Source organism: Falco peregrinus, chromosome 9, assembly GCF_023634155.1.
Source record: "Falco peregrinus isolate bFalPer1 chromosome 9, bFalPer1.pri, whole genome shotgun sequence".
NCBI lineage: Eukaryota > Metazoa > Chordata > Aves > Falconiformes > Falconidae > Falco > Falco peregrinus.
The window spans coordinates 22,140,540-22,166,239 of NC_073729.1; the positions used below are offsets into that span (position 1 = coordinate 22,140,540).

Below are 25,700 nucleotides of genomic sequence, written 5' to 3' on the forward strand. Positions count from 1 at the left end.
AATAAAAGACAGCATGTAGGCAGCAAAGCAGGAGGCATCCTGTTCCCAAAGGGAAGAAAGAAATTAAATTAATCTATCTTGCTTGAACAAGATTTAAAAAGGAAGGAATTCTCGACTCTAAGTATTAGACAAGTATCCCAGTTCTTTGAAAATCACTAACAATTATGGAGCTGCCTGATCAGACTGATGTGAACAAGACATATCAAAGGAGACAGTTTCTATGCGAAATTGGAGATCAGAGGGAGAAAGAAACACGGTTTCACAACATGAAAGGAGGCGATTCCTGCAAATTAAAATACTCAAAAGTTAAAAGCACAGAGAAGTGCTGTGAACGGTGTGGGCTGTGCTTCCAAGCTGCATGCTCCAAGATGTTCTGCTTACCAGGTTGAGGTCTGTCTGCCTGCGACAACCTTGGAGCTTTCTGTAGCCTGGCCAACCCAGGGAGCACAAGGGCTCCTCAGTAGCAGCCCAGCCCTGGAGATGGCCCAGCTAACAGGGCAAGGAGAGCTTCACACTGTGTCTTCAAGTGGTGCTGCCACATGGTCCCCTGTAGTATGAATGCAGCGCTGCAAGGCCCCAGCTCCCCCCGCCGAGTTCTTCCTCATTGTACCAGTGCTTTGCCCAGGAACAGGCAGCATGAAGGAGACGATGGACACATCCTGTGAAAGCATGAACAAGCCAGCCTGAGAAGCAGCTTTTCTGCTCAACCCTCTGGGGTTCAGCAGCTGCCCTGCTCCTCCACTGTGGCCCTGGTGTGGACACAGAGGGAGATGGGGGCTGGTTCATGGACCTGGTGTGTGTGAAGTTATGCTCCAGCTGCTGTAGGAAGGGCTGAGGATGAAGGACACAGGATGCTGCCTGGGCCAGGCAGGTAATGTTCAGGAGTTTCTTATGGGAAATGCCCTGCCAGGACCTGTTTGTGTGGGAGTGCTCCTTTTGTGCTCAGGTACAGCTGTGATTGTGGCTTTTTCACGGTTGGTATCAGTAGCGATGTTTGCTGTCTCTGAGCCGGACAGACAATCTCCCCTAGACCTGATGAGTATTTTCATAAGAGTGAATGGGGAGCATGCCTTGCTGCCTTCCAGAATGTGAATGGAGGTGATCCTCTTACTGGCCAAGCAGAGGCAGGAAGGCTGGGCAGCTTGGGGAGAGCTCAAATTGCCTACTAATACATCAAGTTCAAGGTCAAACCCTGGGACCTGCTGGAGAATATGCCTACTCTTGGCTCCGTTTGGGTGCAGACATTTTCCCTATCACCAGTGGTTTTGGTTCGGCTGTGCTCTCTGCTGGGGAAGGGGCTGGGATGGGGCCACCCCAGGGACAGGGCTATTCCTTGGCCTGGAGCTTGTTTACAGGGAGTTGCTCGTTCCCTGTGTCTGCTGCTCTGACAGCCTTTGCTCTGTGGCCCAGCCTGAAAAGTCAAGGGTGACCCCCTTCTTCCTTTTCTCACACTCCTGCCTTCCCAGACCTCGCTGAGGTTTGTGCTTGGGGCTGCCCAAGTGTGTGGTTTTTCTTCTCACTCACAGCAGCTCTCGGCCACAGCTCTCTCTGCTCCCTGCCAAAAGCACAGTCCCAGCTCCCAAAGGTGGGTACCTTCCTGGGGCATAAAGAGGAATAAAACAAATACGGTCAGATCCGCTCCATGACAGCAGGAGCAGATCAAAGGACATTATTTGCATAATGAAGGAGTACTAATTGGGAGGGAAAGTAATTTGATTTCCTAGCGTCTGAGAGGGAATAACAAATGAGAACAGCACAAACTCTCACAGAGTAGTTGGGAGTGCTTTGCAGTGCACTGGCCCCTTGCTCTGTGCTGGGGCCAGGGCAGCACGTTTTGGCAGTGACAGCATATGTGCTGCTTGAGACTAAGAATAAGTCAGGGAGGACTAAAGGTGTCTCTGTTCCAGGATCTTGTCTTGAACAGTGGGCAAAGTGGATGCTTACAGAGGAACGGCGCACACACAGTATGTGTGATGCTCTTCTTAATACTTTCCCAGCCAGCGACCAGTTTCAGCTGGGGAATTTCTTCAGCTGTGTATGGTTTCTGTGGGTTTAGTCAACTTCAGTGTCTGTCTTCCATGAACTCATCCGGACTCAATGTAAACCTCTGCAAAGGGAAAGTGAGTTGCTATTGCTATCTGGTGGATCAAAAATGGCAGATGCAAGATGGTCAGGAAAGTGAGGCCAGAGTCTGGGATTTGTAAGGGGCAGAGGTGGTGCTTTGAGCTAACCCCAGCCCATGGAGCTAGGCTGAGCATGTGTTATGCCCATGGAGAGGTCAGCGGTTTCCACCTAAGGCTGGCACTGAGCTCCTGCACTTGGAAGAAGCACATTCAAAATGGAAACTGACCCAACAGTTTTGCCTGGCCCCCCTTGGCGTGGCAGGACTAGCTGCAAGAGCGGGCTTCAAATGATTTATCTTTAGAAACCTCATCTGGCCTGAGGCTGCTGGGGCATCAGGAGAAACGGGGCAGCTGCTAAGGGCTGTTTTGGAGGCGGCAGGGCACAGAGCCATTGAATGCCGCTGTCGGGGTGTGGAGGAGCCAGGTTTGACCTGGTGCTGTGTGAGTCTGGCATGGGGGCAGCAGTGGGGCCGAGGGCTCTTCCTGCTGAGCCTCCCCAGAAGGAGCAGGGCCTCACCCTGCCTCAGGGCTGGCAGCAGCTGCTGGAGACAAGGCACTGGGTCCACCTGGGCTGAGGAAGGCAGGGGCTAGTGGTGCTGCCTGGCAGCGTTGTCACTAACACCCCCTCTGCCTACTGCCAGGTCAGGACAGCCAGCTGCCACGCACGCACATGGGCCAGCCAAGGAGCAATCTGTCTGTAGGATGGGGTCTGAGCAGCAAACCCTCGTGCAGCCCTACTGCTGTCTTGTCACCTCAAGAAGAAACTGTGGGCTCAGAGCTCGCAGGGTGCTCTGTGCTGTCGCCTGATGCTTGGCCTCTGTGTGGGCACCCCAGCGCAGATCACTCCAAAATGCCCAAGCTGAGTACCTAGTACCAAAGGAAGAGACCTGCAGCTGCAGAAGGAGGTAGGATGGGACCCAGCCAACAGCCTGGGAACTGCAGGAGCTTCACCTTGTAACAGGAGATGCTAAAATTAGCTGTATTTTAGGCTCCCTTCCTGAGTATCCTGGGGTGTGCTTAACAGCTGTCTGTCACACACAAGCACGAGCCCAAATCCAGCACACCATGAGTGCCTCCTGCAAGACAACTCTGGTGGTTGCACAGAGTGGGTGCTGCAGCCTAGTGCGTGCTTCTGGGCAGTTTGGGGAGCATGCAGAGCCTGGAGTGAGGGACATGCTAGGAAATGTGCACCCTTTCATCAGAGCATCACTCCTCCCTTGGTGCATTTTACTGTCCTTATTTCTGTGAGGCACCAAATCCAGATTTGAGACGATTTGGCTATACAGACAGAAACTTGGGGTCAAGCCCTAACTCTAGCACAAAGCTGGCTGAAGGCAGAAGTGATTATTGTAAAGAGAAATTGCTTAATCTCCATGCTGGAAGCAGAGAAAAATACTTTGTTTAACATACAGCTAGAACATTTGTAGGCAGGGTTTGTTGTTTTGGTTTTTTTTCTTTCCCTTGACAGAAAGTGCTCAAAACACTTGTGTGCATCTGGAAGCTGCTGGGGCAGCAAGTAGCTGGGGTGTGCCTTGTCTGTTTGCCCTCAGAGACACTACTCCTTCCCCTTCCTGTGCTGCACTCCTGGTCATGGTGCAAGCTCTGAGCCCTCTGCCCTGCGCATCGAGCACCTGCTACACCCTCTCATCCCGTCTGCATGTGCTAAGCCCCTCAGGGAACCTGTGCCCCCTAAATTTAATGCTTTGGCTTGCTCCCCAAGACAGCACATTTGCCTGCTTGGCATCTGGGCTGGGGTGCCTTGTGCAATGGGTTTTTCTGGCCAGACACCCCAAAGGATGTTTCCCTAATTGTATATTTGAGCAATTGCACCACAGCCAGGTTGGCTCCCTCGGGCTTTTCCTGCGGGGCGTTAGGGCTCTGCAGTGAATCTCCTCTGGGTTGGATTTGGCTTTCTACCAAGTCGGGATGTTCCTGAGATTGCAAGAAACTCACTTCTGCTCCAGTAATTTTTAAGCTCCTCCTGGTTTATTTTCTTCCCTGCTGTCCTGTCTGCTTGTTTCTGGGGTGCTTTGGCCCCTGCATGTGCTGGGGCAAGACAAAAGCTGCAAACGGCGCTGTTTATAAAATCCCACCCCCACAGCAACCAGGTCCCCGAGACAGGAGTGCTGCACGCTGGCATCAGTCCAGGGCATGTGGCTTTGCATGACAAAGCTCTCCTCTCGGGGTCCTTTCCAGTCTGGAGAGCTGGAAGAGCCGCGGTCCCCGCACCGAGGGCGCCCCGCCGGGCAGGGAGCTGGCCGCCGCCGGGGGGAGCGGCTGGGGGCTTCAGCCGGGGCCGGGGCTGGGGGGGGCTGCCGGGGGGGGGGCCGCGCAGATGTAGCGGCGCTGGCTTTGCCTGCCCGTGTGCAGGCCTGTCGCCTGGCTGTGCTGCCGTCGCCGGCGAAGGGACGGGTCCTGGCGGCTCGCTTGGGGATCCAGCGCGGTCCCGCATCACTCCGCGGTGCGTCCGCCGTTTTGCCGGCCGACACGTCTTTTAGCCGAACGTGTTCGCAGCAACTCGCCCAGCCGGTGGTCTGGGGCCACAAGCCTTCCGTGTGCGAGTGCGTGGCACCCCCAGGGCGGCCGAGACGGGCCCCGGAGGCTCAGGGTCCCGCGGGGAAGGCGGCGCCGAGCGCCAGGACGGCTCCGCGGCCTCTCGGCGGGGCTCCGCGGGGCGCGGAACTCCCCGGGGCTGCGGGATGGGCCCGGCTGAGGGCTGGCAGCCCCTCTCCGCTGCTGGCTCCGGCGCTCCGCTGCGTGAAGCAGGGAAGGGATGAAGCTGCCGGGCCCCGGAGGCAGGGGCTGGCCGCCCTCCCTGGCAGCTCTGCGGGACTGCCCGGGGGAAGCGCTGCCTGTCCCATCTGCTGTGCCAGGTTGCACGTTTGCAGCAGGAGAGTAAGAGATGGACTCTGACTCGTTAATTTTTATATAAAATTGTTGGTTTCCGTTGGTTCTGTGGGGTGACTGCCCAGGGGAGAAACTGAGGTCTTTATCTGGTTTTACATGTCCAATTATCTCTCTGGATACGAGTTCAGGCTTCCTGGTTATGGGAGGTGGGTTATACAGTACATGATGGATATTTAGGTTTTATTTATCCTGTCTTTTATGGCTAAGGCACTGCCAGAAAACTAAATAAAACTCGTACATGCGGTACTTGCTGTGGGCAGTGCTGTGCTCGGAGAGCGGGGACTGCTGTCAGCGCAGGGGCGGGAGCGGCGCTCCTGGGCTTGGCTCTGCGGGGAGGAGGGGATCGGGTGTAACGGGAATTCAAGACCTTTGTTCTTTACAGTGAGAGGGAGGGGTGGGAAAGGGAGAAGTAGGGGTTAAGAGAGGATGCCGGACAGTTGGACTGCTAGATTCCTGATATCCTATAGGTGACCTTGAGCAGGCTGCATTGCATCTTTGCAGACTAGAAGTCAAAGCACAAAGTGGTGTTTACGTTCCCTACCTGCTTGTTTTGCTCATCTGTTAATGAGATGCCATGAGAGCAGGTGGGGAAGGGAAGAGCCTTCACCACCTTCAGGGCTGCTACCATCAGCCTAAGGGCAGCGTGCTGTGACCCTGCTGCCTCCAAGCTGAGGGTGTCCTGCTGCAGTGCTCCTCATGCTGCTTGGTTTTCCCTCACACTGGAATGGAAAACACTGCTCCCAAACATGAGTCTCACGCCTGGGACCTGGCAGCCTGCATCTGCAGCCCTGTGGGCCAGGAGCTTTCTGTGCTGGCATGGGAAAACCAAGAGCAGCAACCCACCTGGCTTGTCCAGGGCATGGCTTAAAATGGAAAAACAAACCCCCACCTCTGGATGGGTGTAGGTCCTGCCTTCCCGTTGGACTGTGGCACTGATGCAGCTTTGCAATGTTCAGGTAAATACTGGAACACCAGGAGTGTAGCTCTCAGATAGGGGTGGATTAGTAGGTGTATAGTGCAAGTGGGTGAATGCATCTGTGGAGAAGCAGCATGAGGGTGGAGAGCCTGATGCAGACTTTTGGTGTTGAGCCTCCTCCCCCCCCCTTTTAGTGATCACTGACCGGCCCCTGTGGGGTGACAGCACTGAGATGGCTGGGATAGAGGGTTGTGGCATAGTCCTTGGGGCACTTGCTCTGCCTGCATGTATGTGGTTCTGATGCAAGCTATACTGTATACAGGGCGAGTGCAGGCAAATAACTCTTGATGGGCTCATGTGCGTGTGGGTGAGTTCTGGATCCCCCAACACTTTGCCTCTGAGGTGCCTAGGCAAGAGCAATGGTTCTTGGAGTGTGGGGTGTTTATGCAAGATCAGCAGGTTCTGCCTGTGGTGGTGGTGGGTGCAGGTGCGGGGGCAGGTGCTGCTGTGAGTACTGGGCACGGACTCTCAGCTGGTTGCTGCTGGGCTGGGCACAGAAGGAGCCCTACCTGCTGCTAGGGCAGGTGGTGCTTTTTGTGATTCTCAGACTTTGGCAGCTACAGCATCCCTAGCCGGGCTTCTCTGCTGCACCTGGGAGAGGGGTACTTGGAGACCCTGGTGCCACATACTTTGCCTTCCCTGATCCCTTCCTCTGCTTTCTGATCAGAAACCTCCCAATGGAACATGTCAGGGTTCCCAAAGGGATATGCAGTGGGGATCATCTGCCTTAGCTTAGAACTGGTGAAAGAGTTGCATGATGGCAGGCAGCGGGAGGAGGTGGGACAGACCTTTTCAAGGAAATGCAGCAACAGTATTTCTTAAACAGTTGTTTGCAAGGCAGGGAGCTAGTGTTGCTGTAGTGTAATTTGGATGTGCCTGGCAGGGATGCACCATAACTTCGCTGGAGACAGCAAAGCATAAATAAGTTGACTTGAACTAGCTTGTTGCTGAAGACTGATGAGGGGGATTCTTGTGCTATCAGCAGAGCTGCAGCTCTGAGAAGACAGCCAGAGAGAATGAAAAGCAACCATGGTAACTGCTTATTTTCTTCAGTGAACACGCTTTCCAGAAGATCAGAAGCAAACTGTACTGGGGGAGCATGTGCATTGCAGCAGCATTGCTATCTCTGCTGTCTCGTCTCCTGCCCGAGTCCAGGCTGGGCTGGTGCAGAAATGCCCTGGCTGCCTGGCTTGCCTGCAGGCTGTGGCTTGTGGTCTCCTGACAGGGGAGGAGGAAAGCACCAGGAACTGGAGCTCCTCATCCTCCATTCTGGATGGTTCCAGCTCTATTTCTGCCCACTGTGATGTGGGAACAGGCTGCTTCTGACTGTATTGCACCTTTGGTGTTTCAGAATGTAATGGATCTGGACTCAGATGCTGACAGCTAGTAGTAAGCCTGGCTCTGGGTTAGTTGTGACGCAGGTGTAGCCAAGACCTGCCTGTGAGATTGTCTTTGCAGCTTATGGATGAATGAACTGCAGAACAGAAGGGTTTCTGGACCAGTGTGGCACCTCTGCTCCTCAGCCTGTGGCACAGCAGCCCTGAGAGATGCATGAGGCAGATCAGCACTGCTGGATGCAGCAGTGTGAGCTGTGAAATGCTCTTGTGGCCCCTTCAGTTTGGGCTGGTCTTGTGCCCTGGAATGATCTCTGAAGCAAAACGTACCTTTTAACTGCAATCATTGCTGGGGAATCTTGTCCGTTATAAATTACTGGCTTCACTGCCAGCGTTGTCAGTTCTTGGCCCTGGCAGTACTTTGCAGCAGGGAGTTTCCCAGTTGATTTGATCTCTCCTATGGGCAGCTCAGGGCTCTTCTCCCCATCCTGCACCTCATCCCACCAGAAGAGTGACTGGTGCCAGCAGTTTGCCTCTGGGGCAGAGATGCCCTAAGTCTGGTGCTAGGGGTAGAACTGGGTAGCCTGTCCTTATGGGTGTTTCGCCACACCATCTCCTTTCTCAGAGGTGTCTGTAAGTAGGATTAGGCTTCCCCTCCTTCTCTCTTTTGTTGTCTCTGTAGATCTCAGCCCCTTTGCTCCTGGTCCTGTTCTCATGTGCTGGATCCTGCTTTTGTCAAATTGAACATGATGTCAAATTAAAGCCATCACAGGGACAGTTGGAGTGAAGCACCCAGTTTAATGAGGCAGCGCTGAAAATCAATAACTTAATTGCAGACATTTGATGGACTTTTATCCAATTTATAGTCCTCCTGCCCTCCTACGTGTAGAGCATGAGGACGTGGGTTTGTGTCTGGCTCTGGGCAAGCAAAAGCCTTTCTTCTCCCATGGCTGTTGTCCCTTTGCAGGTTTGTCTGCTGCAGAGATCTGGTGCTGCAGAGTGGATCAGGCTCTGGCTGGGAAGTCCCTCTACATGCAGGAGAATTGCTTGGTGTTGCTCAGTGCTGACAGGAAAGGGGCAGCTGTGGTGATAACATCTCATCCCTAGCTCTTTTCCAGATGGTCCAGCAGAAGTCTCTGGGAGAAAAGCTCCAAGCTGTTCAGACCAGTGATGTCCTGGAGAGCAGTCCTGCCTAGACAGCAGCCCCAAGGTGGCCCAAGGTCCAGTGCCTCCTGCCACTCTGCAGGACAAAAGGGCATTTGCAGCAGTATCTGGAGTCCTGGCTCTCAGGCTTTTGGGGGGAGGCAGTGCCTCAGCTGTTCTTGTTTCCCTCAGCGTGTGCAAATGATCAGTGTTGACCCCTGCTTTCCTGTTCTGCCAGCCGCTGGCCCTGAGGTTCGCGTTGGTCTTCTCTCCTCCTCCCTGACTTTCTGTTTTCCTCCTTGTCCCTGCTGCAGGCACCTCTGTGATGCAGGTGATGGCATCTGATGCTGATGACCCCACATATGGGAGCAGCGCCCGGGTAGTCTACAGTGTGCTTGAGGGCGAGCAGCACTTTACTGTGGACAGTAAAACAGGTGAGCAGCAGCTAGCTGGGCTGGGGCAGTCCGTGTGGGATGTCTGGAGAACAGACCGTGGCCACGTGTTCGGTGCACGGCTGTGTGCCAGCAGGCCTGTGCCCCCATGCTGGCTGTTGGTGCTGGGGTACCCATGCCGCGGCGTTACTGGGTGTGGAGAGGAAGCTCAGCAGCCCTGCAGGCTGCTGCCTGGCTCCAAGCAGTGCCTGCAGCAGGCAGCACCGCAGAGGAGGACCTGCAGCTGCCAACCCAGAGCGCCCTGCCTGTGCCTGCACCAGCCAGAGCTCCTCTGTGTGCTCTGTGCCCAGAGCAAGAGTGCACCTGCAGGTGTATAAAATCTCAGTGTGAAAGGTTTAAGTAATACCAGAGGGGCCTTACCAAAGGCTGCATTGTTATCACCAGGGCTTTGATTAAAGGTAACACTTTAAATTAAGGATCGGTTTATAAATGTTCTATTAATATTTAATGAAAGAACAGTAGAAGCTGCTCCATTCCTTAATAACTTATAATAGAGCCTGTTGTAAAATGCCTCTGTAATAAATCCCGAGCAGATGATGCTCTGACTTACTGGTTAGAGTAGACCATAACCAGGAGGTGCTGGGGTATATATTCTCCTTGCCTCCCAGGAGTGTGACTCACATTACCCTTAATGGCAGCCTTGCAGCTTTCTAAGGAGGGAAGACACTCAAATGCTAATAAGAGGTATTTAAGGCACAAAGCATGCAGTAAAGTACCCACAGTTTAATGAAAAATTGTCAAAGGACAAGCACGATGGGTAGCTGCAGCTCTTGCTGGAAAGCTGGGTGTCCTGTCCCGCCACCGCCCCCCCGCCCCCCCCCCCTCCCCCCCCCCCCCCCCCCCCCCCCCCCCCGATTGCTGAACCACAAACCACAGTGACACAGGTTGGGAGCGACCCTTGAAGTGCCAAGTCTTTGTCAGGGTGACCTGTGTTTGTTCTAATAGATGTTTTCTAAGGCTGTTTTTATGTAAGAGTGAAATTTGTTCGGAGGCTTTGGTATGGGGAGAGTGTAAGGAAGGTATGTGTGCCTGAGCCTCTGCATCTGTGTCAAACTACATGCCTCCTGAAAACTGGTCTGGTGCACATGGGCAAGCCAGTCCCAGCCCTGGCTGTGACACTGGCCCTGGCTGCTGTCACAGGAGAGCTCCAGTTTGGTAGCTCCTAAGCACACCTGACAGCAGAGCTGGGGTAAGTGGTGGAAAATGCCATTGTCTGGGCAGAGGCTGGTGCATTGGGGAAAGTGCATAAGCAGCGGCTTGGGGCTGTACCCGCTCCTGGTCCAGAAGCTGCTGCACCTGGGTTTTCTTCTCTCCCAGATTTGCTTTGTTTTATTCAGGGGTGGGGGTGGGGGGACACACAACCGGGGAGGGGGTGGTGAGGAATGGATGAACAGTGGGCTAAACATTGAAAATTCTGGTGTGTGTGAGATCCTGTTAATCTGAGACAGCTTTTTGTGAGTAGAAGCCTGGCTGCTAGAATGAAGAGGGACCACTGGGAGCAAAATGCACAAGCCAAGACGTGCAGAGGCTCAGCTTTCTGCAAAAACATTAATGCTCTGTATTAAGGCATAAACTAAAATGTGCCCTGTGGGACTGTGGTGAGAATTAATGTCACTCTGGGAATCCAAGCTTCTTGATTCCTTGACTTTTTGTGTCTGAATTCTCAAGCTGGCTGTTTCCTACGCAGGGGGGTGTTGTTGTTGTTGATTTACTGTTCTACTTGCTTGTGATTCATAAAAGCAAAACTGCTGACAGTGTGCAGAAGAGTCCTCGGCCCCTTTTGAGCACATCTGTTTCCAGAATATCTGACCGCTTAAACAGGTATGGGGGCTGACTCTTCAGTGGCATCTGGGTTGCAGTTAGCCTTTTGCAGCTGCCTTACCTGGGCACCAGGAATGCAGTGGGCAGCTCTGCCCGTCAGCCACTTAAGATGCAGCTGCAGCCTGTCCTGTACCACCTGTGGCCTCGTGCCTGGCATGAGCTGTGTGCCCTGCTGTCAGTGCCAGCCTGGGTGGGTGCGGAGCTGGGGGCAGCAAGTACAGGACTCGTGGTGCCGAGGGGGGACATTGTTTTGTTGAGTCTCTGGTAGTGGCAAGGAGCCAGCACATCCACCCAAGCAAATCCCATCCCGCTCCTACTCTGCACTTGGACCAGTTCTTGGTGCTCCACATGGGAGTCCTGGTCTGACTGCCCTGGGGGGCCTGGCTTGTGCCCTGAGCATGAGTTTTAATTACCTGTAGCAGCATAACTCTCAAGAGCCACCATTGTTATTAATGGCCATAAAAAGAACCGTAAAAACCTGGCATGTTACATTTCTTATAATACATAGTAATGAAGAACAATTTGTTTTCCCTTTTTGGTTTTGACTTTCTTCTCCACCTTTTCTTGTAGGTCCATACATGCAGTGCTCCCTTGCACACCACCTAAGCCCGTGACACCTTCCAGCGTGTGTGCTTTCTTCCTTCCTTGCCTTTACAACCAGCTCTTTTCGCACTGTCCTTCATAGCATCAGTTTTGCACGTACAAGTGTGGTTTGCACAGTTGCCTATAGGATATGAACAGCGTGTATGTTGTTAAGCTTGTCTCCTGTTCTTGGATGTTACTAGCTGTAGTATTCAGCTGGAATTTTGGATTTGATGGACCTGTCAAAGGCAGACCCAAACCATCTTGATGCCATGCTATGCTGAATCCTAACACTCAATAAGCCTTGAATTCATGTACTGTCACAAACATCTTTTTAGAGGGAGACTAACAACTAAATGGCCCCACTGGAACAGTGGGAGCTGCAGCACGGCACTTGCTGGTGTCCGCAAAGCTGTGGAGAATGATTTCAGTTTCCACAGTGTTGAATGATGGTGAAGAAAAAGCACAGCTGATCCATATGGGCTTTTCTTTCGTATACACCGGCTACTACCTCTTGTACTTTGAGAACTGAGTTTCAGGAACTGAAACTGTGTGTGCATTTGTGTTGTGTACCCCAAGCCAGGTCCCAGAACTTACCCTGCATATGCTGAGGGTCTAGGCTGGCTTTTTCGGTGTATGAATCGGGAGCTTTGTATGCACAAACTCTGGAGGCATGACTTTCTTGCTAGCTGTGATAATATCCCCTAGGTTTCTTGCAAGAGCCCGCAGGCATTAGTCACATTGAGGCTTTGTGCTGACCATTCATCCTCAGTTTGCAGGTGGGGTGCAGCTGATCTTTGACTGCTCTTTCTAGCAAGGGAGCTACATTGTGCCGTTTCGTGGCTGCTGAAGGAGGGAGGCTGTGCTCCTACAGTAGTCAGCCCCTGTGTGTGCTTTGCTGCTTCTGTTGGAAAACAGCCGCATGTGTTGGTGGTGGGTGTTGCTTCTGCGTGAGAGCACTTCAGCCTGGCTGTAGAGCCTCTCTCCTGCCCTGGGGCTGCTGGCTGGCTGCGGGGCCGTGTCCGTCCGTATGTCCGTCCCCCCCACTTTGCGCAGCAGGACGTGGAGCAGGAGGCTTAGTGCTAGTTCCTGTTCTAGCTCCAGGAAGCCCCTCCTCACCAGGATCCTTCTAACTTAGACTTTTCAATTGCTGAGATAGGCATAGAGTGTATGTGACTCCCAGTGCATTTACATGAGAGGAGAAATCAGTGTGCATTTAAATTTACAGGCCATACTTTCATGTTGCTTTGTGTCATCCTGCACTCTGTACCTCTGCAGATCATTCACCTTTGTAGGGGCAAATTGCTTCTTTCACAGGCAGCTTGCCTGCCTGCTCATGTGTGTTCCTGTGTTCTTTGCAATGCCCGTCCTCATCTGTGGCCAGCACGGCAGAGACTTGCTGTTGCCAGCAACAGCTTGCTACCCACAACCTCGGGAGGAAACCTGAAAATAATGGACACCCAGAAGGAGGGCACAACCTGGTGCCCTTGGCTCCAGCAGCCTAGTTCATCCCTTTGCAGGGACATTGACTGCTACAGAGCAATCACAACAGGTAATACTGCAGGCCTTGTGATACTTGGTGCTTTCCTTAAAAGCCCAGTTGTTGGTTCAGGAGCGTACGTGGGAATCTTGCCTTTTACTGAAAGGAAGAGTTTCTTAAAATCTGACGTTCTGCTGTGCGCAGGGAAAAGGCAGAAGGACTGAGAAGGCTAATTGAAATGCAGTCTGACATTTATGATTACTTAAAATGTTCCTGAGTTCTAGAGCCTGTCTCCTGATTTGGAGACTTAGCTGGTGAGGGCTTAGAGGTACTTGTGCCAGGGAGAGCAGGAAAAGAAATACTGGCCAGTTGAGGTGAAGCTGATGGTTGGTTGTGTGCAGCCATTAATTGTTTCACCCTTACTTACAGACCCTTACAGAGCCAGCCTTGCCCTGTTTGGAGACTGATTACAGCCCTAGTCCTGGGGTGGTAAGGGTGGACTGGGAGAGGAGTTGTGGCTGAGATCATGCCACATGCTGAACTGGGCTGATGAACTGTTGGGTTTGTGTGATGCAGTGGTGGGAGGCAGAACATGTTTCTCTGCTGCTCTCGCCAGTTTGTTAAAAATGCTCCTTGGTGCCTGGAAACACAAATCGGTATGCGTGTGCGCGCGCGCTCTCTTGGGTTTACACAGATCTGTGCCCCATCCCAGAAGCTTATTTACCAGAGCTGTGCACAGGGACAGGGGGTCTGAGCATGGGTGATGAGGGTCTGCAGAGAATGCTTATTTAAGGTGATTGCTCTTATTAGCAAGATCGAATGTTAACAGTCCTCTTCAGAGACTGGTGCAAGAACTTCAGCTGGTTTGGGATCAAACTGTGTGTTTAGTCATCTTGAGGAAATTATAACTACTAATGTGCAGTGGGAATTAATATGAAGTGACGAGGGATTTAGCTGCTAAAAGAAGGGACAAAGGGAGGGTAAGTGTGCTGGCCCATCTGCCAGAGCTGACTGCAGGTGCCTCCCTCCAGGGCACTGGTGCCTCAGTGCTGGCGTGGGGAAGGCTGATTCCAGCCTGTAGGTTCTCCTCTCTGAGCAGTGGCAGTTGCTCTGTCTCTGCGGGTGCTGCCCTAGGAGCTATGGGGCAGCTGGTTTGACAAAGACTTGGCCACCTGCTGTGAAAGGTACTGTGTTAGAAATCCGCAGGCTGCAGCATCCCTCAGTCACAATAGTTGGGTGATTCTGCTCCCTTCCAATTAGCTTTGCTGGTTAGCTTGGTTATGCTGATGCAACCGTGCTGTTTCCATTTCTGGATCTCACTCTGTACCTTATTTGCTGAAGAGACATGAACCTCCTGAGCCTTGTGCCTAGTACCTTGCTTAGACCACCTGTAGTTTCTGCCTTCCAAATTGCCCTAAGGATGGGAAGGGTGGCTCTGCACGTAGTGGGGATGAAGTGCTGGTTCCTGGGGCTAAGACCCCATCTGCAGTTGGCTAACCTCCTCCTCGAGGCAGAGATCTATTTGCTTCGACTGGCCAAGCTGCTGGGGAGGAGTGAATCTGGTTTTGTCCAGCTAAATAGGAGAGAAGATAGAGAAGACTCTTCTCAGGCATACACAGTAAAAAGAGACAAATGGCAGGAAGAGAAAACTTGTCACCATGAAGGTGGCATTTCTGTCCTTGGAGATACTCAAAACCTGACTGGGCATGGCCCTGAGTAATCTCATCTGCCTTTGAAGACTGCCTGCTCTGAGCTGTAGTTGGACCAGGGACCTCCTGAGGATGCCTCCATGATACATTACTTTCTGGCTTTGTGGCAGGGAGCATGTTGTTCCTGACTGCCCTCAGCTGGAAGGTGACCTGTCCAGAGGGTCTCAGAGGATGTGGACATCTGAGCTAGAAGTATCCAAGAGCAGAGCAAAGCCCATAGTAATTGGGATTCCTGGAAGGCGGTTACCTGCTGAGTACTTTGTCCTGCTTTGTTTTTTATCGCCCAAAGAGTGTCTGCTGGTTGAGCAGATTTGATGGTATATATGTGATGCTGTAAGTGTCCCCTTGCCTGGTAATTTTACTGATTAATCTGGATCATGCTGGAAGGCCACATGTGCCTTGTACCAGAGGGTATGCCACCGTGCATCTGGATTATTCAGCTATAACAGATGCTGACAAGAACTAGGGAGATGAGTCTGAGCTGGAGGTGGTTCTTGCTTTATTAGCAGTGTCTGGGAAGGACAAAGTTTGGTAGTTTGGCTGGAAAGAACGTGAATCTTGGGAGATGACAGCAAGGACTTTTCAACATACAGCAGCAGAGGTCCCTGCCTCTTCTGTCTCTGTGCCCTGAGAGCAGGTCTGCCACCATCACTTGCTGCTGCTTTGCAGAGTTCCTGGGGGTCGGGGAGCAGAGGCTTTCCTGCCTCTTAGGAGATGGGACCATGCATGTTTGCTGCTGGTGGCTCTCTATGGCAGCACTCATAGAGCCATATTCAAGGAATTGGTGTGGAATATGTTTGGAGACCCTGGTTTGTCAAGGCCACTAGTAAATGGGAAGCGCTACCTCAGCCTAAGAGACAAAACCAGCCTGACAGTTGGGGTAGCAGCCTGGTGTGGCCTGAGCAAGTTTAGGGGGAACAGGTCTCTTGGTGAGAGTGCTGCTGGAGCTCTTGGAGGCCTGGGGCATGGGGCACTACATCTGCATCAGACCCTCACTCTCCTAGGACGAACTGGACAAACAACATCTTGGTAGGAGATGGTTTCTGCTCGGTGTGCACCCTCGCCAAAGACAAGGATTTTGTCTGCCTCCTGCCACTAGAATAACCAGAGCCAGCTGGGGCTGTTTGGCCTGTTCTGCACATGCCAAATGGCCTGGGCTTGCTCCCTGTCGGGATGGATGACCTTGGAGGTGTTCTGGGAAGCGCCTGAGCACTTTCCTCCCATCTTGCATCGCGTATTATGAGCTATATTATTACAAGCAGCTCAGTTAAGTCATTACAGCCTTGGTGAATGCATGAGCTTTTTCCCTCTCATCCCAATTCATCACTATTGTGCTGACATGAATCATTTTCATTATAAAATGCTTCAGACACCTTTAATTAACAGAATTGCTTAAATTTCAATGAGATGGTGCTTGCCCAGAAATAGTGGGTTTGTATTCGTGGTGGAGTGGCACGAGAAGGCCTATAAGCACGACCAGCTGAGGCCAGTCCCGTGCAGCCCTGGGTGCTTGTGCAGGGCCAGTGCCTGCTCTCAGAGGGGAGACTGCAGTTCTCCCTGGGGTGCGTGTGTGGGGGCGCGTGCATCACTCTCTCAACCCCATTTGGACGAGGTGGGGTGGGACCCCTGGTCAAGTGCCTTCCTCTGAACAGGTCCAGGGTCGAGGAGGGAGCCGGTGTGGACCCTAGGCCCCATCACAGGGTCAGCACCTGCTGCCTTCCCATGGAGAGGTTGGGATGCTCCCTAGCAGAAGTTTGGCAGCGCTCTGTGCTGCATCTCACCTGCGTGATGGCCGGGAGTGTGGAGCGATAGGAGGGCTGAGAGTTACAAGTGTGTAAACAGGCAGATGCTGGAAGTGCAGAAGAGATGGCTAGTGAGACAGAGCCCCCTCCACATTCCTGGGGCTGAAGGTGGTGGGAGTCCAGGTAATTACAGAACTGAAATGACAGTAGAACAAGGGAAGGTGGGTGATATTGTGTCTGTCCACAAGAGCTGGGGAACTGCAAGGAACTGAAACGCTGGTTATGTCTTTATAATAGATCCTAACTATGATAATCGTTGGAATAATTGCTAGTTCCAGAAAGCAAGGAGAGAGAGCTCTCCAGAACAGTGTTGCCAGCTCCTGCTGCACCTGTAATATCATGCAAAGGGGTGAATTTCATCCTCTCAGCTTAGGGACATTTCTGACTGCCTTTGGGCCACAGCCCCAGTGGCTCCTGGGTGTGAGCCATCCACCCATAGCCTTTGTCAGGAGGTGCACAAGGTCACATCAGACACATGAACGGGGAAATGGTGGCAACCAGCTGGCTGTAGAGGGCTGATACCTGGGGTGCACCCGCTAAGCCATGTCTTGTCTCCTTGCAGCTCTCCACTGTGCTCAGGTTGTGCTGCCCAGAAGTATCTGCTTTGGGCCCGGTGGCATGGATGGCTGCGATGCTCTGTTATTGCTCACTTTGCATGTCAGCAAATTGTCTTGCAAGTTGCTGAAAGCAACTGGATGATTCTGCTGTCACTTGGCAAGGGGAGAGCCTCTTGTTCCCTCCAGGTTGGACCCCCTCACTGGAGACCACAGCCAAGCAACACCCCCACCCCCACTCCCCAGCATTTTCTCTAACTCCAGGCAGGATTACAGGTTAAAAAAAAGCAAAGATCTTGCAGTTCACAGTAGGAGGAGGTAAAACTAACAGTTAAACAGAAAAGCCTGGAAGAGGGAGCAATTACAGAAACAGAAAACAATGTCTTTATCTATGGGAATGTTAAGGAGCTGAGCTGGAGGGGGTTTTAAGCTGATTCGTGGCTGTTCTGTGGTGGTGTTGGTACAGTGGGACTGGGAATGTGCCGCTAATGACCTTGTATCCCTGTATGTACTCATGCGTGCTCCTGGTGCCACCTCAGGGCAGAATCACTGCTTGCTTCCATTCTTAGAGTATTTCTTCTCTGCTTTATTTCCATGTAAATTAAACACTCCTGGGTGACATAGGAAGTAGTAATTCTGCCTTTCACAGTGTTCTCTGGGTTTTACTACTCTTTGTTTCATGGTTTACATTCCTTTATATTTTAGCCCAGGTCATTTCCCCCAAGCCCAGGTGGCTACTGAATACCTGGAAACACTTCTTTTTAAGAGACTTCATTTCATAAAAAGTACTAATACACCATACATTTTGTTAGGTTTTACAGTCTTTAGTGCATTCTCAGCCCCTGACACAGAGCTTGTATATCATCTCTGGCCTCCTTAACTTAGAGGGGCACTTGAAAATGAGGGGGTTTGTGCAAACGGACTTTGGGAAATGTGCTGCCCCCCTCCCATTTTCCAAATCAAACAGGGGGGCCCTCCAGGCGTGCTTGAGCCATGAGGCACCTGTGAAATGGAGCCTGGGCTCAGAGTGCCCGTGTTCTGTTAGGAATGCTGCAGCAAGCCTGGCTCCTGCTTGAGCAGATAGAGATAAGTGGGCTGTTGCAGATTTGTGCCAAAGGGGGTTTGTGACTCAGCCGGGGCTCTCATGCTGCCTTTCTGTGCAAACCTGGAGGCTGGCCCCAGCACAGCCCCAGCATCTGAGCGAGTCCTCTGGCTCCTGTGCCTCTGGCCCCCAGCAGTCCTTCACCCGGCTCCTGGCCTTCCTGGAGAGGAGCAGAGAGCTCTGAGATGGGGTTCAAGCCTGTCAGAGCTACTGGCAGCCCACGGTAGCAGCAGCAGTCAGAAATGTTTCATGCAACATGCCTGTGAGTTGGCTGTGGAGACTTGCTGGGATCAGGCTGGGCCTGTGGCTATTCCTGGGCTCCGTGGCAGGGGTTCAGGATGTTTCTGCCTGGCTGACAGCCCCCCGGGCTCAGCTTTGGCTTATATGATCTCTGTGCAGGGCTTGCTCCCCTCTGCAGCAGAGCCCAGCAGATGTTGCCAGCAGCGTGCTCCTGTGGCAAAGGTGGCCCACAGCACCTCAGGCTGCTGTCGCCTGTAGTCAAGGGAGGTAGCCCATCCCTTTTCAGCACTGGCAAGATGGTGCAAGTGCCGTATGTGGTTCTGAGCTGCCACATATGAGACAGAACTGGGCATGGGCTGAGAACAGGGAAGGGCCATGAAGATGGGTGAAGTAGGAGCATCTACCGTATGTGGAGAGGCTGGGAGATCTAGCTGATCCTGTTTAGAGTTGGGGCTTAGAAGAGGTAATCTCCAGCGGCCCCTTCCAGCCTCACCCTGTCTGTGACTGCGGATGCTCTGTGACCTGCCCGTGTTCACGCTGTCATGCTGGTTTCCAGGTGTGATCCGGACGGCCGTGGCTGACCTGGACCGTGAGACGCAGGACCGGTATGAGGTGGTGATCCGTGCAACGGACATGGCAGGACAGCTGGGTGGCCTGTCTGGATCCACCACAGTCACCATTGTAGTCACTGATGTCAATGACAACCCACCGCGCTTTCCTCAGAGTAAGTCCTGACAGCAGTGAGGGGGGTGAGCACTGGCCCTTGGTCCTGGTCCTGGCCCCTTGTGGGCAGTGGGACAGAAGCTCAGCTTCCAGCACAGCCTGGCACGTGTCTGCAGGGTGAGCCAGCCCGTCTGCTTGTGCCACTTGCAGGGCAGCAGCACCAAGGTACCGTGGCACGCACAGCTCCTTGCCTGGGTCTGAGTGTGTCCCTGCCTGGCAGCGTGATGGAGGGGCAGCTGCCTTGGCTGAGACTGTCTGGGGCCCCGGACAAGAGCCCTGCTCCCGTTGCTAGTCCTGGGGGTGAGCAGGGCTGTGTGGTGGGGACAGCAGAGCTAGCCCTTTCCTGACCCCTCTCTGAGCGGTGCTGGGGGAGAGGACAGCCCGGCCCATGCTGCTGTTTCCTGGGAGCTCGGGCGGGCACTCAGCTGCTGGCCTGGCCGCTCCTGGCTGTTGCGTCAGAGCTTGGTAGGCTCTGCCCCATTGTGAGGCATGGTGACACTGCCCAGCTCAGACGGTAGCCTTGTCACAAGACAGCTCTGTTTTCCACGTTGCTGCTAGTGGCCTGTGGCTCATGCTTGTGTCTAACCCGGGAGCCTTCCCAGATGAGGAGGGTGGGTGATCCTGCTGCAAAGAGTGGGCTGTTCAGTGCACGCCAGCTGCAGGCACCAGCAGCTTGTGGCTGGCAGGCCAGAAAAGGTGCTGCAGCCAGAGGAGTCTCAGCTCTTCACCTGCATCTCCTAGAAATTAGAAATAGTAAAGTTTGCAAAGAATCGGAGAATGCTGATTGCAGAGCAATGTCCATGCAGAGAAATCGGCCCTTACTTCACCCAGCACCTTGAAACATCAGTGCTCCCCAGTTATCTTCCCTCAGCCCTTATTTTTGGCTGGGGTATGTATTTCCCCTGGTTGGGCTTTCTGGGCTATAGACACCGGTAGAGGTTGGGCAGCCCTCGTAGTCCAAGGGCACCCACAGGGAGGTACACAAAGGGCTGCATCGACCTGGAGGGAGTTCAAAGGCAGAAGCAGTGACCCTGGTACCTTTTCCTCCTCCAGAGATGTATCAGTTCAGCATTGTTGAAACTGCCCCTGTGGGCACTGCCATTGGGAGGGTGAAGGCAGAGGACTCTGACGTTGGGGAGAACACGGATATGACATATCAGGTGAAGGATGAGGAGGGTGTTGAGATGTTCAAAGTCACCACGGACAGCAATACCCAAGAGGCTGTCATCATGGTACAGAAGGTGAGAGATGATGAAGGCTGGTTGGGTAGGGAGGGCACAGCTCTCTAGGAGAGCCCTTTCCTTTGGGGATCCCTGCTGCTGCATTTGAGTTGAACTAAATGCTTCTCCGAGTGTTACGCTAGCAGTAGCGTTTTTGTGCCTGCAGGTGCAGGGAGAGACCTACCTCCATTCTGGCTGGACGGCAAAACACAGACCTGTGTCTGTGAGGAAAGGCTGAAAAGGAGCAGCAGCACAGTGCCTGCTGGAGCCTGTGCAGGGCAGCTCCCAGTGTGGCAGAGAAGCGAGCCATGCATAGGGCCATGGAAGCGAGTGCTTATAACTGTTATTGATAGCGCCTGTTAGGGTAGAAATATGCCCACATAACTCCTGTACCTGACCAGCAGCACTTTTTACTGTATCTGCTTTTGGTGGCAAAAACAATCAAGCAAACGCTTGATGCAGGCAAGAAAGAATGATTGTTCACCAAGGCCACTGTATTCAGCTTGCCTCCCCTGTAGAAATAATAGCAGGGTGATTAATGATCAGAACCTGCTCATTTGCAACACACAGTGTGCTATCTTCCCAGGGAATCCTTGCAGCCTGGTCGCCCTGTCGGGGGTCCTGGGGTAGCGGGCCAGAGGCTGACAGTTCCTCCAGTCCCCCTCAGTGTGGGGGGTGCTGGTGGGAGGGCAGAGCATGAGCTCCCAGCCTCCCATGCCTGGAGGGCAGGTGGCTTTAGTGCTGCCCCCTGTGTCTCCAGTGAAGGGAGGGGCAGCCAGGGGGCTTCTGGGGCTGGGTACAGCTAACCCTCTCCTGTTGTCCCAGCCTCTTGACTACGAGTCGAAGAAAGTGCACACTGTCGTGGTAGAGGCCCTCAACAAGTTTGTAGACCCACGGTTCGTTGACCTGGGCACCTTCCGGGACCAGACCATCGTGCGGGTCTCGGTGCTGGATGTCGACGAGCCCCCCGAGTTCCGCCCCCCCCTCCAACCTGATGGAGGTCCAGGAGGATGCGCATGTTGGCTCTGTTGTGGGGGTGGTCACCGCCCTGGACCCGGACACAGCGAACCATCCTGTCCGGTAAAGTAGCCACCTAAACCTTGCATCATCTTCCTTCCAGCGGTGGGCATGGGTTCACCTGTAAGGGATGCACGTGGCCGAGGGGGGCTTGTGGCCATGGCTGGGGCAGAGGGGAGGTTGTGGCAGAGAAGGAGGGGCAGTGCAGGTGACAAGTCCTGCACACGTGGCCAAGCACGTGAGTGTGTCCTATGGGACAGGCAGCCGGGGGGTGGGTGGCAGCCTGTGCACAAGCAACAGGCAAACAAGAGCAGCTGTCTCACAGGTGACAGATTCGTTGCTGGCAAGTGATTGCGTTTGAGAGTGCCAGCGGAGTCTTGGGGAAGGTGGCTGGGTGACACTTGCGTGTCCTTGCTGCTGACAGGGAGGTGCCTGCAGTGGTGCCTGACACAGGCCAGACAAGTGACCAGGAATGACAGGAGAGCAGTGATGAAGGATGGCAGATGAGGTGAGGCTTGGGAGGCGCAGAGCCACAGCTTGGCCGTGTGTGCGTGCATGTGTGCACAGGGATCAAAGATCAGAGGAGTTTGTATTTGGGCAGGAGGCATAATCCAGGCAGCAGCTTATCTACACAGGACATTTCCCATTTCCATTTAATTTGTGGCTAAAGAGATTGTTACCTTGTTAAATTGTTATTACCTAAGGCACAAAGCAGCCTTCTGGCTCTGCCAACTGGCCTGAGTCACAAGCACTTGGGTTGGAAAGCAGGTGTTCAGAAAACATCCCCAATGTGTGGAAAATTTCCTTGAAATGTGTGTTCTCGTGGTGACGGCAGGGCTGCGGGCACCTTGTGCACAGCCGCTTCAAATGCTCAGCAGTGGCTTTGCATTTGAGAGCTCTGTAGGGAGCCCATCCCAGGCAGCGATAAACTGGGACACAGCAGGGACAGGGGCACAGGATGGAGGAGGACGTGGCCAGGGAGATGATGTCCCCGCATGGCTGCTTGGGGTGCTGAGCTCCAGCGCTGTGCAGCCATGGGGAGCACAGTGGTTCAGGGTGGGGTGAGGGGCATCTCCTGATCTTCCTGGAAATGAAAATTGAGATGTTTAGAAAGGTCAGGAAAGAATTTACACATGAAAAGCTGCCATCTATGGATGTCTGGCAGCTAGCAGAGAGTATTGTGTCACAAAGCTGGATGCTGAAATTTGTCTTGGGGGTGAATGTGAATGAAATCAGCCTTGGCTTGCCAGGAACTATGTATGTGCACCACTTGCCGTAGTCGGTGCTGTCTGTTGGACGTGTTCTCAAAGTACCTCTCTCTGCTCACCTTGTCGTGTGACTACCCTCTCCATTCAGGCTACACATCTGATTTCTTTCTTTGTAGCCCAACCTGAGCATGTGGCTGTTAGTCCACACACACATCTGTGCGTGCTTTTTCACTTGACTGTTTCTAGCAGTGCTACAGAACACCATTTTTATTTTCTGATCTGTAATTGTAGGAAAGGGGCCTTGGGGACAGAACTATTCTTATTCTCATTTTTTCTTGTTCTTTGTGCTGCTTCCCTGTGGAGCTTGTTGCATTGTTTGCAAACAGAACAAAAGAAAGCAGAGGGAGGCTTGCTACCACTGTGCAGAAGGTGATGGGGACTTGGAGCAGAGAGGAGCAGATTTAGGTACTTGCAGGAGCAAGAGGGTTAGAGCCCAAACTTTGCTATGCGAGTGTCTGTCTTACAGTGAGCTTAGTGCCAGACAAGGCAATGCCTCGTGCTCAGGCACTGAGGGTCCAGCCAACAGAACTCTCAGGCATCTGCTGCAGCTTGGGAGTTGCAGTGTGTTTTTCCTTTGTCAGGCTTGATGCATTCAAATACGTGTCCTCCCTCCAGCTATCCCCAGGCAGGTAGCTTATCCTGCATCCCCCCTGCTCCCCTGTGGCATTTGGTCTCCATCCATCCATCTCTTCACTCCCCTCTGTTCTTGCACTGCCTGCTGTCATGAGCAGTGGCAGCTCTGTGCACTCGGGATGCTCCCTTGGTGCTTGCCTGGGGAGTACGGGTGGGTGAGCCCTCCCTGCCACGTTAACATGCACCAAGTGGAGACGAATGTTTATACTGATCACACCAGTGTGGCACCAATGCAGGTGGAAGGTGCTGTTGGATCTCTTGTGCTTTCCCATACTCTGGCTAAGCCAGGTAATTTAATAAAAGACTTTGCTGCGTGGGCAGCTGTTCACAGCTTCAAAGTGGTGCACAAACATTAATGCAAGCATCCCGCAGTACCCTGCAAGGATGTGACACTAACCTGTCAGCAGGAGACAGCAGTAAGTCACCTTGCATTTCAAGTGTGCTACTCCCAAAGTACAGTCACAAGAAGCCAGCACTTGTGCTTCACCTCTGATGCATTAGAGAGCAACTGGTCCTGACAGCATGACCGGTATTTGATCCTTGACTCCTTGAAGTTGGTATGAACTCTTTCAAGTTGCTGCAGTTCAGTGGATCCCTTTAACTTCCTGATTCTTGTCTGCTAGAGGTAGGAGCGAAGGCATGGCTGTGTTTCTGCAGTGCCTGCTGCCTTCTGGACCTTGGGTCTGTGTGTTGGCTCTGCCCTGTAAATAGGGGAGAGCCACAACCTTCTGTCATGATGAGATGCTCTCTTCTCCTGAGGCAGGAAAAGAACAAGGGATGCCAGAGACAGCAGAGCAAAAATCAGCTCTGTCAGTGTTTCCAGGTCCTGCTGACACCAGGCTGCCAATAACGAGGTTTGGGAAGTATTTTTAGCCAAAAGGGAACGGAGGTGCCTTTGGCTCCTTGTTTTCATCCCTAGGCCAGCACAAACGGCTGTGTGGCTTCTGCACCATCCAGCCTGAAGCAGCTGCTGGAGGCATGTTTCACCCTGGCGCTCCCCTGCCCTCCTGGGTGGATGTAAGGACACAAGGACATAGCCATTTGCTGTGAGAACAAATCCCTCCCAGACAAGCCAGGCTGGGTTGCAAAGTGAGCTGTTATGAAGACACGAGGGTTGGAGGGGTGTCCAGCTCCCCTGCTCTTAGGAGGCATCCCTGAGGCACGGTTTGCTGCCCCTCTCCTGGCTGCCTGTGGATGTACAGCCCTTGGCAGTCACTTGCCCGGGTGGGAGGAAAGCTGGGGCTTGGGGTGCCCAAAGAGCACCCATCTCTGGGTGAGCAGCCCCAGCTTGTGCTGCTCAGGAGGGACACCCTCCCTCCGGTGGGATGCAGTGAGGCAGGGAGTCATGCTCAAGTTCAGCATGCCCTCAGGGGGCAATGCTAAGCCCCACCGGGCACAGGCAGGAAATGCCTTTCTAAAGAACTGGTGCTTTTTGTTTTATTCCATCCTTGTTTGTTGCCTAACAAAAGCTGGAAGCACTCTTTTTCAGAAAGAATTTAGCTTTCAGTTGGCTTTTTGGCTTTAGCTGTACGTTTCCTGGGCGTAGTGCAATTTTTCTCAGCTGAGCCATTGTATGAGGTAATACAGTGATAGACTGACTGCGTATGTGAGGCTGTTTGTATGGGAGCCTTTTGTTTTTCTCTCTGCAGTGGGAGCCTGTGCTCTGGTTGTGTGTGTTCCAGGCTTTATCAGCGCTGGGAAGATGTTGCTTGGGATTTAAGGTTCTCAGAGATATTCTTGTTTGGTATTCACCAAATCTGGAGACACATGTTGGACATGGGCATTTTATAGACTGCAACAGCACAGCAAGAACTACAACCTGCTTCAGCACAAAAGGGAGAGCAGGAAAAAACAAACACAACAAAAAGCTTTTCACAGTGTTTGAAAAGCTCCCTATTAACAAAACACGTGGCATAAAATGTGCTCCTTGTTACATTCAGGGGGAGAAGTGAAACAAACTGCTTGAGAAATGCATTCAGGAGAAAGATGAGCACCAAGAAAGCTGTCTAAATTAAACAGTCACTTGTAACATGCAAACCAACAGGCAGTGCCAGCAGAAAGAGAGGAAAACGGATTACAAGGTCCGCATCCCAATCAGAGCTGGGGACTGCAGTTCCAGATACAGAGTGCCAGCCAGCTTTAGGAGGAATGAGCATATGTCCTGTCTCTGAGTACCTGGAGGACCCAGGGATTAATTGCTGCCTCTTCCCAGGTCAGAAGCACTGTTTGGCTTCAGTGGCCCAGATGAATATGAAGCTGCACTACTGGAGGTGGAGGGGCTTGTGCTGGTCAGCACAGACATTGGTCGGTGAAGGTTGTACTGCACAAAGTGGCGTAAACTGAGCGTCATGGATAGCTTCTCATCCTCGCTGCTCTAGCATGGGGGTAGCCGTAACCTCCTGGAGGGGAGCTCTGTTGTGTAGAGCAGTGTGGAGTGGTCTGATCCGCAGCTCTGAGCCGGTTATGGCTGTAGCTTTGCGGGGGGCGGATGGCCATCCCTGTGCCCCCCTCTGCCCCCAGCCCCAATGCTAGCCTAGAACTCCAGAGCCTCCACAGCGCTTTGCACAGTTGGAGAGCTACAGAACCACCTGGACCGGCCACCTCCAAACCCATA

The 25,700-nt window shown here is 53.0% G+C and overlaps 1 protein-coding gene across 1 annotated transcript in view; it reads left to right on the forward strand.

Moving 5' to 3' along the window:
- Window positions 1–25,700, forward strand: part of CDH22 (cadherin 22) — an 86,056-nt gene that overhangs the window by 35,334 nt on the left and 25,022 nt on the right. The window contains 5 exon segments of the mRNA XM_055814619.1: window positions 8,798–8,917; window positions 18,782–18,949; window positions 20,002–20,189; window positions 20,994–21,146; window positions 21,148–21,248. Coding sequence (XP_055670594.1) covers window positions 8,798–8,917; window positions 18,782–18,949; window positions 20,002–20,189; window positions 20,994–21,146; window positions 21,148–21,248 — 730 coding nt within the window.